The sequence below is a fragment of the Rhinatrema bivittatum genome, chromosome 5 (assembly GCF_901001135.1).
Source record: "Rhinatrema bivittatum chromosome 5, aRhiBiv1.1, whole genome shotgun sequence".
Taxonomy (NCBI): Eukaryota; Metazoa; Chordata; class Amphibia; order Gymnophiona; family Rhinatrematidae; genus Rhinatrema; species Rhinatrema bivittatum.
This window is the reverse complement of record NC_042619.1, coordinates 252,626,429-252,645,637: the sequence shown is the minus strand read 5'-3', so window position 1 is coordinate 252,645,637 and position 19,209 is coordinate 252,626,429. Positions and strand designations below refer to the sequence as shown.

The 19,209-nt window shown below is 47.3% G+C and overlaps 1 protein-coding gene across 2 annotated transcripts; it reads left to right on the top strand.

The window, feature by feature from the left end:
- The first annotated feature begins 342 nt into the window (after nt 1-342).
- FGF17 (fibroblast growth factor 17) lies at nt 343-12,121 on the top strand. Of its 2 annotated transcripts, XM_029601761.1 has the most exons (5): nt 343-563; nt 684-720; nt 2,955-3,132; nt 3,748-3,854; nt 11,794-12,121. In XM_029601761.1, the coding sequence occupies exons 1-5, from the start codon at nt 532-534 to the stop codon at nt 12,088-12,090; spliced, it is 651 nt and encodes a 216-aa protein (XP_029457621.1). In that variant the 5' UTR covers nt 343-531; the 3' UTR covers nt 12,091-12,121. The 2 variants fall into 2 exon arrangements, with proteins under 2 accessions (XP_029457621.1, XP_029457620.1); XM_029601760.1 differs by having other exon boundaries at nt 343-720.
- Nucleotides 12,122-19,209: the final 7,088 nt, after the last annotated feature.

The following is a 19,209-nucleotide window of genomic DNA, read 5'->3' as shown; positions in this document are numbered from 1 at the left end:
CCCTACTTGGCTTCTTCTTTGCCTGCTTGCTGGAAGCCTGACTCGCACGCAGAGGCTCCCAGGGGCCCGTCCACGCTGCGGGAAGGACCTTGGGGGGGCTGTGCTGGAAGCTTTGGGGGATGAGGAGGGGGCATCTCCGCATTATGCGCGAGGTTTCTCTTTCCAGCAAGGAAGCCCGAGAGAAGGTATGAAAGTCACTCCAGACAGGGAACGTGGTGTGAGACTATTTTTTTTTGGGGGGGGGGGGTGTGCGGGGAGGGAAGGGGGAGTTGATTCCGTGCCAGAGGCTGCTGGCTTCTAACGTGGTGGGAGCTGCTGGGAGCCTGTGGAAGTAGGGAGGAGAGCACGGGACCTGCACTACAGGACAGCTCAGTCCACGGACATTATCTGGTGGCTCATCTCTTCCGGCTATGACTTTCCACGGGCCGCTCTCCGTCTGCTGAAAAGGGGACCGGGCAGGCGCGCCGGAGGCTCCCCATCCTGCGCGAAAAGTGGAAGGGTCCTGCACCTAGGAGTTTGCCCTCCAGCATCATGGCACCTCCCCGGCTTCCCGGCGTTTACCTGTAAGCATCTGTCTGGGTCCCTTCGGTTCCGCTCACCCGCCAGAGCAGCAGCAACGGGACTAAGCGAATGTGTCCATGTCTTAAACGAACCTTTCTTCTCCCTCTTCTTTCCATATGCAGATGTCTGCAAGTTTTGCTGCTCTCCTGTCAAACCCAGGTACGTGTCCACAATATCCACACTGCATGTGTGTGTCTCCTGCTGTGTGTAGTGTAAGCATGGTGCACGCAGAATTAGTATACGGTGTGTGTGTGTGTGTGAGAGAGAAATACATGATGTGAAATCTGTACACAGGATAGATCTAGATATGCTTGCACCATATATATATGGTGCAAGCATATATATACTAATAAGCATGTATGTATATATAAATGTACCCAAATACATCCCATTATTTCTATATAGCACACAAAGACAATCTATAGTGTATTTACATATATAGCATGTACATATAATATGGATATGGTTATCTGCACAAATAAACTGTGTGTGTGTGTGTGTGTGTGTTATATATTGTGAATAATTTGAGGGAGGATGGGGACTGTAAATCTTCAGGAGACAGTGTTAAGTATTGCACCCCACACCACCTCCAGATTCATTCTGCAGCATTGTGAATGTTTCTTTTTACCTGTGATTGGGAGTGGGGTCAGATTAGATAGAGGAGACTTTATATGTTTTACTAGTGTGTTACTGCTTCTCTTTTTCCATGAATTCTGACTTCACCTACGGGAAAGCAAGGGTAATAACCAGATACAGGGACTGCCGAAGGGCAAAAGAGGGGGAAGAGCAGGGGCAATAACCAGATACAGGGACTGCTGAGGGGTGGAAGAGGGTAATAAGGAGGAAAAGCAGGGGCAATAATTAGGAACAGGGATTACTGAGTGAGCCATAACCGGAGATCCAAGGACTGCTGACAGGGGCAGGCAGGGAAACGTAGGGGTAACAAATAGATACAGGAATTGCTGAATGTAGAGTGAGGGGAAAGCAGGGGTAATAGCCAGAGGCAGAGACTGCTGAGGAGATAGAGAAGGGGAGGTGGGGGGAAAGATAGGGCAATAGCCAGATATCCAGACTACTGAGGGTAGCATGAGGGGCAGACAAGATCAGTCTGGGGCAATACACAGATACAGGACTGCTGAGGGGGGAGAAAAAGGTACATGGGGGAAGGCAGGGGAAAAATAGTTACAACATAAGAAATGCCATCATCAAGCCCAGTATCCTGTCTCCAACAGTGACCAATCCAAGTCACAAGTACCTGTCAGTTACCCAAACATATTCCCCATTGATTAATAGCAATTTATGGACTTCTTCTCCAGGAACTTGTCCAAACCTTCAGGATATCTAGAAGACAAAAACAGATGATCATTTGACAAAAGAAAAATTATCCAGTTACTTTTTAATTGTCTGTTTAAACTTCTTAACCTATCCAGTCTGTAAAACTTCTCAAGGGACAGCCCCCTGATTAAAGTTGGTTGGGGGAAGGGGTACTTTAGGGACTCTAATAATGCTAATAATGGCTGGTCTGTGAAAGGCAGAGTGGGGGTGGGGGGTAGGGGGGGGTGAGAGAAGGGGTGGACAAATCCATGCTTCAGTTCCCAGCTCAGTCTGTGGGTGGGGGGGAAGGGCTCTCAGGATCCCTGCACATGGAGAATGTGGACTGTGATCGCTGAGCCCTCTGCTCACACTGCAAGGAGGGGGTCCCTGTGACCTGGAACGGACAGAGAATGGGAACAAAAAGACAGAGAATTAGGAAACGGATGGAAAGGTGCAAAGATCAATGAATAATTGCACTGAAGCCAGACAGTTCCCATCAGCAAGGAAAAAAAATTCTAAAGAAAACCCCAAGATTTGCATCATGATGTGCTCCATACCTGGAGAGCTGCACATTGCACCCTGCACCCTCCCCGCTGCTCCTAGCGCACTACTGGAGGGCAGTCTGCAGGCTGCTGGAGCTGGGAAAGTTGCTGGAGGGTGCTACTGGTGTGAGAGGGCTGGGGGGGGGGGGGGAGAGGATGTGTTTGGGCTGAGTAGGAGGGCCTGGTGGGGGAGGATGCAAGTGGGATAAGAGCGATGGGGAGGGATGGAGAGGGAGGCTGTGTTTGGGGTTAGTCGGAGGGCCTGGTCAGGGTGTGATTTGGGTGGGTATCAGAGGGAGGTTATGTATTGCTGGACCCTGTTCCTGGAGGCCACCAACTGGCCCCTGTGACTTTCCAGGCCCTACCCCAGATACATGCCTGGCACAGCTGGTTATTATTTTGTTTATTTGGGGTTCTTTTTATGGAGGAGGGGGTCCTCTGATTAGTTTTTGGCCCTACTCCCACCTCCGTTCCTGACTCCCCTCATCTAACCCTGTCGGAAACACAATGATTTTATTTTTCCCTTTGTAAACAAAGGGGGAGAATGAACCGTCTCCTAATTTTAACCAGTATGTGAGGGACCAGGGAGCCGTGAGCGACCAGCTGAGCCGGCGCCAGATGCGGGAGTACCAGCTTTACAGCCGAACCAGTGGCAAACATGTCCAGGTCCATGGCAAACGGGTCAGCGCCACTGCAGAAGATGGCAATCGATTTGGTAAGAAACGATCTCCAAAAGGGGCCGACTGATCCCAGAACCTGGGCGAGCAGGGACAAAGTGCAAGATGGGCCTATTTCTTCCTCTGGCCCCCACTTTAGAGCTGCCCTTGCAGATTTTCCAGTTCCTCCACTCAGACTTGACGCAGTGTAGCTCTCTGACTTCAACATGCGCATCCACCCCACTCCTGCCCCCTCTCGGCTCCATCCTCCACCCTTGACACCTTGGTTAGGAGAGCTTTCCACTCTCCTCCACCCCGTCCCTTCCTCCCTCCCTCCCCAGACAGATTCAGACTCTCTCTGTCTTCAATTCCCAATCTCTCTCACAGTCTCACGTTCCTCGGAGTCAGGTCCGCACAGCGACACTAGTCATATCCGTCCGTGCTAGGCCACGGGATGAGTGAAAGAGGTCATGCCTGTGCCCAGGATCACTGGCACATGGAGCCAGCAAAAGATAGTATGTCTGTCCATGTAGCACATGAAATCAATGAAGGGATTCAGGTCAGAGCATGTCAGCACCCGGAAGCAGTGAAAGATGACACGTCGGTCGGTGCATGTAGCACATGAAATCCGTGCAAGACCATTTTTCTCTTTCTCTTTGCTTTGATTTTTCTAGCGAAGTTGATTGTGGAGACAGATACCTTTGGAAGCCGCGTCAGGATCAAGGGGGCTGAGAGCGAAAAGTACATCTGTATGAGCAAAAAAGGGAAGCTGGTTGGAAAAGTGAGTCACCCGCACACATACACACAGAGCCATAGACCTGCAGTGCATGTGGTCTTCGTTAACATATGTTTTCATCTCTATGTATTTCTGCAATACATTACATACCTCTGTACATATATGTGTGTGTGTATGTATTCATATGTGTTCCTCTATAAGAGTGCTGGAGGGAGAGAAGCAGTATTAGCAATGAGAGAGCAGGAGTAGGGGAGGGAAATTATGATGGGGAAAAAGATAAGAGTAGCTTTGAAGGGGAAAGAAAGAAGGGATGAAAGGGATGGGGAATGTGTGAAGGGGAAAGGAGAAAGCTACAAAGAAGGAGGGAATCTATGGAGGGGATGGTGGGAGAAAGGGATGAAGGAAGGAAGCTATGAAAGGAATAGGGGGGAAAGCTCTGAAAGGGGTGGAGAGGGAAGATGTGAAGGGGAAGGGGGAGGAATGGGGTGAAAAGTTCTGAAGGGAAGGGGAGGGAACCTATGAAAGGAATGGGGTGGCAAATTCTGAAGGGAAGGGGAGAGAAGCTATGAAAGAAGTGGGGTGAAATGTTATGAAGGGAAGGGGAGGAAGCTATGAAAGGAATGGGGTGGAAAGCTCTGAAGGGGATGGAGAGGGAAGATGTGAAGGGGAAGGAGGGTGGAAAGCTCTGAAGGGGATGGAGAGGGAAGATGAGAAGGGGACGGGGGGTGGAAAGCTCTGAAGGGGATGGAGAGGGAAGATGTGAAGGGGAAGGGGGAGGGAAGCTATGAAAGGAATGGGGTGGAAAGCTCTGAAGGAGATGGAGAGGGAAGATGTGAAGGGGAAGGGAGAAGCTATGAAAGGAATGGGGTGGAAAGTTCTGAAGGGAAGGGGAAGATGGAGGGAAGCTGTGAAAGGGAAAGGGATGGAAATTATGGAGGAGGGAAGCTTTGAAAGACAAGAGGAATGATGTGCGGATATGGGAGATTGTCCAGTAGGGAGAGAGGATGACATAGTAAAAAGTTGGAATGGGGCAGTATTTGCTTACACTGTCCAAGCAAAAGGTCTGTGGGGATTAGCTGATAAACTGGGAATGAGCTGGGACCCTGATAGGAAGTATTATGGACTGAGGATTTCTCCCTATCACTATACCAGGTGTTTGTCAGAAGATATTGGGAGTTCAGGGGTTCAGCTTTGGTCACCCATCCTCTATTAATTGCATCAGTAGCATGGGATCTTCTAGGTGTTTGGGTAATTGCCAGGTTCTTGTGGCCTGGTTTGGCCTCTGTTGGAAACAGGATGCTGGGCTTGATGGACCCTTGGTCTGACCCAGCATGGCAATTTCTTATTTTTCTTATTTTTATTTTCTCTAAAAGGTTAGAACTGGTACACAAGGGAGAGGAGGCTATCAAAGGGGACCCAGGGGCTTATGTATGCTGAAAGATTGTCCAAAATGGGGTTATTTACATTAAAAAAAGACTGTTAAAAGGGGATTTAATTATGCTATACTGATGTATCTCAGGAGCTTACAGGGATCTCACAGGCATTTTAATTTATTTTAGCAAAAAGTTTAATCCTTCTGTTTAGGCAATGGTCATTACATCCTCCTGTTCCCAGTGGGAGACAGGTGGCAGGGCATTAACCTCCTATATTGTACAGCTTCGAAATGTCATCTGAAAAGATCAGGAAGGGACCCTAGGCTTGGATTTAGCGAAAGACTGCGGAACCATTTTCCTTTTACCAGAGCAACTGCAAACAAAAAGATGTAAGAAGGGGCACTTGGCAGAGCGCACGGTTGGAAAACCTGTATTTGTGCTCACATTTTTTGTGTGCAAACTGTACCACCAATGCAGCAAGGAGTTTTGCACACAACATAATGTGCGCTTAAGTTAATGCCCTTGCATGGAAATCCCATGCTAATGAAGGCATTCGTTTTTACCTCCCTCAGTGAAGAGAGGGGTACTGGCTTATCTCGTGTTTTCATAGCCCTGGAAACTTAACTCCTAGTGGTGGAGTAAAGTTTCCAGGGTTAATGTTAGGCTACAGCTAAGAGTGCCACTGTCAGGACTTGTAATCAGAATTCTATGTGCAGAAAATATGCTTTGTGCACAAAAAGTTTATTTTCCCTGCATAAAATATGATTTATGTGCACGGCAAATGTTTTCTGTGCATTTTTGTGTCTGCATAATCATATTTTTATGTGCAGGAAACATGATTTATCTGCACATATCATGTTTTCCACATTTTTCCATGCGCAGAAAACATGATTTGTGCACATAGACCATGTTTTCTGCTCATAAAATATTTGTGCACATAAATCTTGTTTTGCTGTGCGCTAAGCCTTTTTTACATCGGTCTTAAAACCAGGAGCATCCTCTGAGAGTATGGGGTAACAGATTTCGCCTCCAGAGGAAAGGGAGATTTTACTTGGAGGTGAAATTATGGATCATTTTGCCAGCTGAAGTAGTTTTGGCTGCAGCACTAAATTAACCCAAAAATAAACTGGACAGGTTTTTAGAAGAAAAAGCCTGGTTAGAAAGGTGTTGCAGCCTGAGGGGTAGGGTGACATGGATGGAGTCTTTTGGCATTGATTATGAGTTCCTTTTTGGCCTTGGCTGGGGGCATGGCAAAGCTAAGATGAGGCTTCTATATTCATGTTGGTATTTTTTTTGTGTTCATGTTATGACTTTTTGGTTTCTTTTATGATTGATGTGATGTATTTATAATTATTTTGCTTTGTAGCAGAGATAAGTGTTGATCTTTTTGTTTGATGTAATGTATGGATTTTTTTTTTTTACTTGTACACTACTTTGTGTGAGTGTCTGAATCATTGGGGAAGCAGATGATAACTAAATAAATACTAATGTTTGGGTGGGGAGGGGAGGTATCTATATGTTAAAAAAATGGTTAATCCAGTGATTCTGAGCCAATTGCCTGATGTGGGGGGGTCAGGAAGGAATTTTTTCACTGTCATGGAATTCACTGTGTTTATTCGTCTTCCCCTGGATTATCCCATAGAGAAAGCTGTTAGGCAATCAGAAAGTTGAACTTGTTAGACCTCTAGTCTTCTCCCAGTCTAATTATATCATAGGAAACTCATTGGGTAAACAGATTTCACAGTGGGCACTGTGAAGGCAAAAAGGAAAACAAATGCAAACTCAATAAATAGATTTCACTACATTGGGTAACAGCAGCAGTTATATAGTACATTTAATTTCAGTCTTCCCCAGACTCCAAGCAGGGCCGGTGCAAGGGGATTAGGCGCCCTAGGCGAGCCTTCTCCCTTTCGCCCCCCCCCCCCCCCCCCCGGTCTCGGCCCCAACTCCTACCTCATTCTCGATCACGCCCACCGAGTGTGTGGTTTTCTGGGTCGCGAGCAGGTTGGGCACTGCTCGCGGCCCGCCAAATCTCCACTCCTCTTTGCCGCCGCTTGCGGCCCCATATGGTTCGCACCCAGTGGCGTACCAAGGGTCTCTGGTGGGTGCGCGCCCTTGAAGTGCACAAAGGAGTGCAACAGAGGAGCTTGCCCCTTTGTGCACCCCTGAAGTGCTAGCCTGCTGTTCATCTACCATAATAACCTTTCCTATTAACTAAAACCATTCTAACAATGGAGCACATAAACTTTATCAAACCTATACTTGGACAGGGCATCTACGGTGAACTAAGAAGGCAAATTAAAAAACGGATTCAAAAAAGTAATACAAAACAAATCTTCCCTATGACCAATAACAAATCTCATACAGGGCTAATGCATTTGTGTGCCTCTCCAGCATCCCCCCCGTAATCCTTCTTGTACTAATGCTTAAGGTCACAGAAAATCAGTGGCATCTCTAGACAGAAGAATTTTTGGGGAGGGGAGCCAAAATGACATTTCTTCATCACACCCACCTCTATACCTTGGATCCTGCTTTAAAATTGGTTATTAAAAAAAAAAGTGTTAATAAAAAAGTCCAAAGAGTCTTCTGCATAATTTTAAAGAGCTGGCCAGTTTCACACTTCTAGTAAAACTACTATAAAATTATTTGATAGCCTCATTCAACTAATTCTATATGGCTATGAGAGTGAAGTCTGGAATATATAGGAAGGGACAGAATGTCAATACAAATCCTGCACCTCCAGTTCTGTAACTCTGTGCATCCACTGAAATTCCCCCAAACAGTGGAGCTTGGATGTTTCCCTTACAGCTCATCATAGTAAAAGATATTTTCAAATGCTGGTGTCACCTCACAGTAACAGCAGCACAAACACCTTCCAATGCCAGACACATTGTGAACTAACACAAAACCTCGCAAAAAAGACACTCAAAATCTATACTGTAATCCCATCGTAACATAACAGTAATAACACCAAGGACTCAAACAACAATAACCCTACCTGTGAAAAAGCAAGGGTAAATATTACACTGGGTCCTAGAATACCAATACACCACCTACTGAGGAAACAAAACAAACCCGATTGCTATAGATCCCTATACAGACACTACATGCTAGCAGAATCTCTCATCAAGGTCACACACTCAGAGCAGAAACAGCCCCTCACCAAATACAGAATACAAAATAAAGGAGCACAAATTAGAAAAACTGAAATGGAAACCCCAAGAAGCCAGACTCTGTGTATTAACAATGGAAAAACAGAACCACCATTCCTCATAAAACAATAAAATCAAGAAACATAAAGCATCAGTTATAATAGTAAAACCATACTAATTAAAGAATATTTTAAAACTACTATAAATAGAATTTCTATTAATTAAAATCATATACATTTTTTACAATTTCCCAAACACCAATAAAATTTTTCAAAACAGCACATATATTAAATAACATCCAATAATTAAAACTAATAAGGATTTTAAAAAGCCCCTGCTGTCCATGCATGGGAGCTCTTGATTTCCAGTCACCCTGATATTGTCGAGAATTAGGAGGTTATCCTCCCTCTGGGATAATCCATTCTCTCTCACACATACACTGTCACATACATACACATTCATGTTCTTATATCCACCATAACCTCTCGCTCTCACAGACACTGACACACTCTCAGGCTCTAAGACACTCTCTCCCCCTCCACACCCTCCCCCCCCCCACACACAAACTCTTACTCCCCTGGATTTTCTCATACACACTCATGCTCTCACACGCACTGGCTCCCTCACATACACACAAACACACACACCCAGGCAAGCTCCCAGTCACTCTCACACACACACACACTGACCCCCCAGGCAGGCTCCCATTCATTTTCACACCACTCCCTCCCCATCCCCCAGGCGTGCACACATTCATTCTCACACACACAGAGACCCCCAGGCAGGCACCCATGCATTCACACACATTCACCCCCAGGCAGAGTCCCATTCATACACATTCACACACTAAAGGCAGACAACCCCTCTCTTTCTTTTGCCAGCAACCTCAGAGCCTCTCTCATTCCTCTGCTGCCACTGTCACTGCTGCCACGTGGCTATTGGGGAGGCGCCGATTGCTGCTACTGACACTGAAGCCCATTCTGCTGCCTCCTCTGTGCAGGCCCCGTGGGTTTCCACTTCCTCCATGCTGATCTCGTACATCGTGAGATCCGCATAGAAAAAGTGCTACTCTTTCACATTCCCAAATATTACAGGTGCCAATCACTAAAAAGTAATTTTTTTTTTTTTACCTTTGCTGTCTGATCTTAGTTTTCTAATCGGTTGGTCAAAGTCTTTTTTTTTTTTTTCCACCTTCCCTTTCTTATTTTTTTCCACCTTCCCTTTCTTATTTTTTTGCCAATTCCTTGTATATTGTCTTTTTTTCTATTTCTTTTCTCTCCATCTATCTTCTTCCCTCAAACACAGTCAGGTTCTCATTCTCACATGCTTTCTCTCTCTCACTCAAGCACAGGCTCTCTCTCATACAATCATTCATACACACAGACTCTCACTGGCACATGCTGTCTGAGTCTCACACACACACACAGGCTCTCTCTCACTTCCACATACTGTCTTGCTCAAGCACAGGCTCTCACTGTCACATGCTGTCTCTCATACAATCATTCATACCCACAGTCTCTCTCTTGCACATGCTGTCTGACTCTCACACACACAGGCTCTCTCTCACTCCCACATGCTGTCTCATACAATCATTCATACACACAGGCTCTTATTGTCACATGCTGTCCCTCTCACACACACAGAGGCTCTCACATGCTGTCTCTGCAAACATTCAGGTCCTCACTCCCACACACAGTCTCTCAACTCACTCTCACACACAGTCTCTCAACTCATCTCATACACACACACACACACACACTCTACAGGCCCTCAGCCTCTCTCTCACCTCTGGGCCTCCTCTTCACGGTCACTACCGGGCCTCTTCCTCTTCTCGGGCCGCTGCGACTTGAGATTCGCGGCGGCCCGTGGTGGCTGCTCCTCTTCTGCATGCGCTGATGCTGCTCCTCTTTTGCACTCGCTGATGCTCCTCCTCCTTCCTGCCCATGCGGCTCCGGCAACGTTTTCTTCTGGGGTCGCGAGGGCAGGAAGGAGGAGGAGCACCTGCAGGCTTGAACGCAACCTTTTCTTCGGGCCGTGGTGACATGAGCTCCTTCACGGCCCTGCCGATCTGCCTGCGTGCTATTTGTCGCTATGAGGTCCACCGGCGGCCGCATGAGCCTAACTGCGCCCGAGGGCATTGGCTCCCTTTGGGATACCACTGCTCACGGCGCCCCCTAATACTCAGTGCCCTAGACCCAGGCCTAGTTCGCCTAGTGCTTCCACCGGCCCTGACTCCAAGCTCATTTTAAGATCAGCCAGGTGTTGCAGACACAATTTATCTGAGACAGGGCCCATCAGAGACTGGGACATCCAACCCTTTTTTCCTGTGTAGCACTGCAGACCCCACCTAATCTCCAGCTTTACTTTCAGTTCCCCACTAATTCTCTCTATGCTCATCCCAGTCCTTCACTAGGGGGCTGTCCTGTGCATCCACTCTCTCTCTCTGTGAAGAATATTTCCTGTTGTTGCTCCTTAGTCTACCCACATTGGAGCCTCAAACTGGACATCTTGTTCATGGACTTCTTCTCCATTGAAAATAGTTTCTTATGCATTAGTTTTGTGGCAAATATTTGAATGTCTCCCTTCTCTCCCCTCTCCTCTAGATATAGATATTTAAGTCCTTAAATCTCATTTTTTAGACCTTTTGATGCAGACTGTGCACCATTTTGATAGCCCTTCTCTGTACTGCCTCCACTGTCTATATTTTTGAGGATTATTAATGAGAATTGAACGCAATGCGCCAAATGAGGTCTCAACAATAACCTGTACAGAGGCCTTACCCCCTCTTTTTTTCCTTCTGGTTATATCTCCCCCCCATGCACTCTTAACAGTCCTCTGGCTCTCACCTCTGCTAACCTCTTGATCATGCCTCATTTTTCTACTCCATCTCAAATGTCCATCCTGTGTAGATCTTAGTATCATCTGCAGAACGACAAACCATTCCTACTAACCCCTCGACAATATCACTTCTGAAAATATTGAACAGAACTAGCCCAGACCAGGACTGGTCCCTGAGAAAATCCATTGGTTACCCTCTATTTCTTGGAATGAACTGCATTTACCACTATTCTCATCCACCCAATCCAGTTCCTAACCCAGCTTCCCACTTGGGGGTCCACCCTCAGGCTGCTACATTTATTTACAAGCATCTAATTCTTTCACCATTCAGAAAAATACATTGATTCACTGAACACAATCTTCCCCTAGTAAAATGATGCTGCCTCGTGTCCTGCAACCTATTTTATTCCAGATACTTTCTTTTCCATTAAGAGCATTCATTTACTCAGTACTGAGGTCTCTGTAGTTACCAGCCTCCTCCCTGTGCCCGCTTTTAGGAAAGGGGTGTGACGCCTGCTCATCTCCAGGCCTCTAGATTCACGCCACTGGCAGGGCTGCACTGATTTCCACTACGGGCTGAATCCTTAACAGAAAGTCTCTTTGTCTCTTTCCTCCACCTAGCCCAGCGGCAGGAGCAAGGACTGCGTCTTCACAGAGATTGTGTTGGAGAATAACTACACGGCCTTCCAGAACGCCCGCCACAGCAGCTGGTATATGGCGTTCACCCGCCGGGGGCGGCCACGCAAGGCCTCACGGAGCCAGTGGAACCAGCGGGAGGCCCACTTCATCAAACGCCTGTACCGTGGCCACCTGTCCTTTCCCAACCACGCGGAGGAACAGAAGCACTTCGAGATCGTGGCATTCTCCCCAACCAGGCAGACGAGGCATGGCCAGAATCCACGGCCCCCACAGACATAACTCCCCCATCCCCGCAGATGTAAATAAGAACTATCAGATGCTTTAAAAGAGATGATCTATTTTTATATTTTAATAAATGTAGAGAAAAATGAACTCGTAAAGAAAGTTTAGCTTTTATGTACAGTACCTAAAAATAAGAGCTGCTCTTCACAAAATGGTTCCTTGCGATGTTTCGCTGTTCTTTCATTTTAAACATGTGGTCACTTATATATAAATTGTCATTCAGTTACAATCCAAACCATTCCCTACAGTTCTTTCACACCTAGCACTCCTCCACCACTCCCTACAACTCGTTCACGCCTACTGCTCCTCCATCACTCCCTAAAGCCCTTTCACACCTAATGCTCCTCCACCACTCCCTACAGCTCTTTCATGCCTATTGCTCCTCAATCACTCACTACAGCTCTTTCACACCTAATGCTCCTCCACCACTCCCTACAGCTCTTTCACACCTAATGCTCCTCCACCACTCCCTACAGCTTTTTCACGCCTATTGCTTCTCAATCACTCACTACAGCTCTTTCACGCCCGTCGCCTAATGCTCCTCCACCACTCCCTACAGCTCTTTCACGCCTACTACTCCTCCACCACTCCCTACAGCTCTCTCACACCTACTGCTCCTCCACCACTCCCTACTACTCGTTCACTCCTACTGCTCCTCCACCACTCCCTACAGCTCTTTCACGCCTACTACTCCTCCACCAGTCCCTACAACTCTTTCACGCCTACTGCTCCTCCACCACTCCCTACAGCTCTTTCACACCTAATGTTCCTCCACCACTCCCTACAGCTCTTTCACGCCTAATGCTCCTCCACCAGTCTCTACAGCTCTTTCACACCTAATGCTCCTCCACCAGTCCCTACAGCTCTTTCACATCTAATGCTCCTCCACCAGTCCTTACAGCTCTTTCAAGCCTAATGCTCCTCCACTAGTCCCTACAGCTCTTTCACACCTAATGCTCTTCCACCACTCACTACAACTCCTTCACGCCTAATGCTCCTCCATCACTCCCTACAACTTCACGCCTAATGCTCTTCCATCACTCTCTACAACTTCTTCATGCCTAATGCTCCTCCATCACTCCCCACAACTCCTTCATACCTAATGCTCCTCCACCACTCCCTATAACTCATTCATGCCTAATGCTCTTTGCCCACTCCCTACAACTCCTTGCCTAATGCTCTTCCACCACTCGCTACAACTCCTTCACGCCTAATGCTCCTCCATCACTCCTACAACTCCTTCACGCCTAATGCTCCTCAATCACTCCCTACAACTCCTTCACGCCTAATGCTCCTCAATCACTCCCTACAACTCCTTCACGCCTAATGCTCCTCCACCACGCCCTACAACTCATTCACGCATATTGCTCCTCCACTACATCCTACAACTCATTCACGCCTAATGCTCCTCCACCACTCCCTATAACTCATTCATGCCTAATGCTCCTTGCCCACTCCCTACAACTCCTTCTTGCCTAATGCTCTTCCACCACTCACTACAACTCCTTCACGCCTAATGCTCCTCCATCACCCCTTACAACTTCTTCACACCTAATGCTCCTCAATCACTCCCTACAACTCCTTCACGCCTAATGCTCCTCAATCACTCCCTACAACTCCTTCACGCCTAATGCTCTTTGCCCACTCCCTACAACTCCTTGCCTAATGCTCTTCCACCACTCGCTACAACTCCTTCACGCCTAATGCTCCTCCATCACCCCTTACAACTTCTTCACGCCTAATGCTCCTCAATCACTCCCTACAACTCATTCACGCCTATTGCTCCTCCACTACATCCTACAACTCATTCATGTCTAATGCTCCTCCACCACTCCCTATAACTTATTCATGCCTAATGCTCCTTGCCCACTCCCTACAACTCCTTCTTGCCTAATGCTCTTCCACCACTCACTACAACTCCTTCACGCCTAATGCTCCTCCATCACCCCCTACAACTCCTTCACGCCTAATGCTCCTCCATCACTCCCTACAACTCCTTCATGCCTAATGCTCCTCCATCACTCCCTACAACTCCTTCATGCCTAATGCTTCTCCATCACTCCCCACAATGTCTTCATGCCTAATGCTCCTCCACCACTCCCTATAACTCATTCATGCCTAATGCTCTTTGTCCACTCCCTACAACTCATTGCCTAATGCTCTTCCAACACTCGCTACAACTCCTTCACGCCTAATGCTCCTCCATCACTCCTACAACTCCTTCACGCCTAATGCTCCTCAATCACTCCCTACAACTCCTTCACGCCTAATGCTCCTCAATCACTCCCTACAACTCCTTCACGCCTAATGCTCCTCCACCACTCCCTACAACTCATTCTCGCATATTGCTCCTCCACTACATCCTACAACTCATTCACGCCTAATGCTCCTCCACCACTCCCTATAACTCATTCATGCCTAATGCTCCTTGCCCACTCCCTACAACTCCTTCTTGCCTAATGCTCTTCCACCACTCACTACAACTCCTTCACGCCTAATGCTCCTCCATCACCCCCTACAACTCCTTCATGCCTAATGCTCCTCCATCACTCCCTACAACTCCTTCACGCCTAATGCTCCTCCATCACTCCCTACAACTCCTTCATTCCTAATGCTCCTCCATCACTCCCCACAACTCCTTCATGCCTAATGCTCCTCCACCACCCCCTATAACTCATTCATGACTAATGCTCTTTGCCCACTCCCTACAACTCCTTGCCTACTGCTCTTCCACCACTCGCTACAACTCCTTCATGCCTAATGCTCCTGCATCACCCCCTACAACTCCTTCATGCCTAATGCTCCTCAATCACTCCCTACAACTCATTCACGCCTATTGCACCTCCACCACTCCCTATAACTCATTCATGCCTAATGCTCCTTGCCCACTCCCTACAACTCCTTCTTGCCTAATGCTCTTCCACCACTCACTACAACTCCTTCACGCCTAATGCTCCTCCACCACTCCCTATAACTTATTCATGCCTAATGCTCCTTGCCCACTCCCTACAACTCCTTCTTGCCTAATGCTCTTCCACCACTCACTACAACTCCTTCCCGCCTAATGCTCCTCCATCACCCCCTACAACTCCTTCATGCCTAATGTTCCTCCATCACTCCCTACAACTCCTTCACGCCTAATGCTGCTCCATCACTCCCTACAACTCCTTCATGCCTAATGCTCCTCCATCACTCCCCACAACGTCTTCATGCCTAATGCTCCTCCACCACGCCCTATAAATCATTCATGCCTAATGCTCTTTGCCCACTCCCTACAACTCCTTCCCTAATGCTCTTCCACCACTCGCTACAACTCATTCACGCCTAATGCTCCTCCATCACCCCCCTACAACTCCTTCATGCCTAATGCTCCTCAATCACTCCCTACAACTCCTTCATGCCTAATGCTCCTCAATCACTTCCTACAACTCCTTCACGCCTAATGCTCCTCCACCACTCCCCACAACTTCTTCATGCCTAATGCTCCTCCGCCACTCCCTATAAATCATTCATGCCTAATGCTCTTTGCCCACTCCCTACAACTCCTTGCCTAATGCTCTTCCACCACTCACTACAACTCCTTCACGCCTAATGCTCCTCCATCACCCCCTACAACTCCTTCACGCCTAATGTTCCTCCATCACTCCCTACAACTCCTTCACGCCTAATGCTCCTCCAACACTCCCTACAATTCCTTCATGCCTAATGCTCCTCAATCACTCCCTACAACTCCTTCACGCCTAATGCTCCTCCACCACTCCCTACAACTCCTTCATGCCAAATGCTCCTCCATTACTTCCTACAACTCATTCACGCCTAATGCTCCTCCCCCACTCAATACATCTTAATGACGCCTAATGCTCCTCCACTACTTCCTACAACTCATTCACTCCTAATGCTCCTTGCCCACTCCCTACAACTCCTTCTTGCCTAATGCTCTTCCACCACTCGCTACAACTCCTTCATGCCTAATGCTCCTCCATCACCCCCTACAACTCCTTCATGCTTAATGCTCCTTCATGACCCCCTACAACTCCTTCATGCCTAATGCTCCTCCACTACTTCCTACAACTCATTCACGCCTAATGCTCCTTGCCCACTCCCTACAACTCATTCACTCCTAATGCTCCTCCACCACTCCCTACAACTCTTTCACGCCTAATCCTCCTTCACCATTCCCTTCAGCTCTTTTACACCTAGCACTCCTCTACCACTCCCTAGAGCTGTTTCACACCTAATGCTCCTCACCACTCTCTACAGCTGCTTCACACCTAGCACTTCACCACTCTCTACAGCTTTTTCACACCTAGTGCTCCTCCACCACACCCTACAGCTCCTTCACACCTAGTGCTCCTACACATTTCGCTACAGCTCCTTCACACCTAATGCTCCTCCACTATTCCCTACAAATCCTTCACACCTAATGCTCCTCCACCACTCCTTTCAACTCTTTCACAACTAGTGCTCCTCCACCACTTCCTACAGCTCTTTAACACCTAGCACTCCACCACACCCTACAGCTCCTTCACATCTGCTCGTCTACCACACCCAACAGGTCTTTTACATATAGTGCTCATCCACCATTCCCTACAACTCCTTCACTATTCCCTACAGTTCTTTCACACCTAATGCTCCTACACCACTCCCTAGAGCTTTCACACCAAATGCTCCTCCACCACTCCCTACAGCTTCTCCACACCTAGCAATCCTCCACCACACCCTACATCTCCTCCACACCTAGCACACCTCCACCACTCCCTACAGCTCTTTCACACCTAGCACTCCTCTACCATTCTCTACATCTCCTTCACACCTAGTGCTCCTTTACCACATCCTACAGCTCCTTCACATGTAGTGCTTCTCCATCACTCCCTATAGCTCCTTGACACCTAGTGCTCCTCTATCACTCCTTACAGCTCCTTTACACCTAACACTTCACCACTCCCTACAATTCTTTCACATCTAGTGCTCCACCACTCCCTTCAGCTCTACACCTAGTGGACCTCCACCAAACCCTACAGCTCCTCCACACCTAGTGGTCCTCTACCACTCCCTACAACTCCTTCACACCTAGCGCTCCTCCACCACTCCCTACAGCTCTTTTACAGCTAGTGCTCCTTCAACACTCTCTACAGCTCCTTCACACCTAGCACTCCTCCACCACTTTCTACAGCTCCTTCATACCTAACACTCCACCACTGCCTACAGCTCTTTCACACTTAGTGCTCCTCAACCACTCCCTACAGTTCCTTCACACTTAGTGCTCGTCCACTACTACAGCTGATCCATATCTAGCACTCTTCCACCACTCCCTACAGCTTCTTCACACCTACTGCTCTTTCATCATTCCAAACAGTTTCTTTACACCTAATACTCTACCATTCTCTCTACAGCAACCCCCACAGATAACCTTCCTCCACCATTCCTTACAGCTCCTGCACATCTTGCACTCCTCCACCTCTCCTTACCTTCTTACAGCTGCTTTACATCTAGTCCTCCTCCACTATTCCCTACATCTGCTTCTCATCTCGTGCTCCTTCACCATTCCTACAGCTTTCTCTGCAACCAACTCTCATCTACCATTTCTTACAGCTCTCCCAGAGCCAGCACTCTTCCCCATTCCCTACCATGCTTGGTCAGTCCACTGAGTCTAGCATTGTGTCTCTGACAATGGCCAATCTTGGTCACTAGGGACTCAGTACCCAGAAGATTTCACTGTGGAAATCTGTTTCTTGTTGCATGCTCACAGAAGTAAGGGATGGTGGTTCCTTGAGTTTACCTGGCTAATAATAGTTAATGGATCTGTCCTCCAGAAACCAGTCCAAACCTTTTCTGAACTCTGCTGTACTATTATCCTTGACTGCATCTTCCAGCACCAAATTCCACAGCTTAATTGTTTTAAATCTGCTATCAGTTTCATGGAGTGTCTTCTATCATAACCTCTACAAGCTTAAACTACTTAGCCTTCAGGGAACCATGCTATCATTTTTGCCTCCTTTATGTTTAAATATCTTTATTGATTTTCACAAAAAGCCAACATTGCCACATAATTGGACAAATAAGCAACCACTAGAATAAGAACAGCATATATAAACACAGGCAATGTATCCCCTTAATCCCACAAACCTCCCCCATATCCCCCACATAGTGGGGCACAGAGAACATTAGCATAGAAAACTAAGAGCAAGCTGGTGAGATCTTCACAGCCTACCTTAATACAAAAAGCAAGGCCCCCCCCCCCCCCCATACCTTCCACTCCCCCTTAGGCCTTAACAAGGAAACAAAACAAAAGGAAGAAGAGTATTAAACTGCGTACTCTGTGAGGCAAAAATAAAATGTAGGCAGCGAGGAAGGGCTGAGCTTTACAAACAATATCTATGTGCTCTGCCACTTTTTCAGTTAGACATAAAAGGTGGATTTGATTTTTCCAGTATGTCAAATTAAGCAGGTCTGGTCCCACCCAAGTATGCAGAATGGACTTCTTGTCTAATAATAAAACCTTCCGAATCCACAGCCGCTTACATTTCTGCCCCAATGCCACCCCACTCAGATGATCAAAAAGAAGAGCGTGATTCTGAAAGGGTAACTTTATCCTAGTCACTCAAAAAATATGAGTGACAACTGTGTGCCAACAAATCTGGACTTTAGGGCAACTCCAAAACTTATGACCCAGTGTACCTGGTGCAAGAGTACATTTCTCACATATAGGTGAGGGGGTGAGATTGAGACGTTGTGCCCGTATCTGGGAGTAGTAATAGCGCGTGAGGAATTTATATTGGGTTTCCCGAAGATCCTGACCACTCACGACCATTGGGATACATTTAAAACAAAGAGCATATTGCGCTACCGTTTTATCTAAAAGGAGTTCACCCTGTCACTGCAATAAGACCCCACAAAATTCAAAGTAGGCTTCAGTCGTAGTAGAAGCTTATAGTAATAAGAAATAGAATTAGGGAAGGGGTCTTCCATGTCTAGTATATCGGAAAGGGATTCGTGTTGAACACTGTTCCAGTCTTGGACACAGAGAGTGCGAATATGGCTCTGGATTTGTAGATACATAAACATTTGCATTGCAGGTAGATCAAATCCCTCACAGAGGGTAGAGAAAATTTTAAA

Excerpts from the sequence above, each read along its gene's own strand:
- FGF17 (XM_029601760.1), top strand. The coding sequence starts at position 631 with ATGTGTCCATGTCTTAAACGAACCTTTCTTCTCCCTCTTCTTTCCATA. Across the intron at positions 721-2,954 it reads TGCTCTCCTGTCAAACCCAG|GGGGAGAATGAACCGTCTCC; the intron begins GTACGTGTCCAC and ends TTGTAAACAAAG. Across the intron at positions 3,855-11,793 it reads AAGGGAAGCTGGTTGGAAAA|CCCAGCGGCAGGAGCAAGGA; the intron begins GTGAGTCACCCG and ends TCCTCCACCTAG.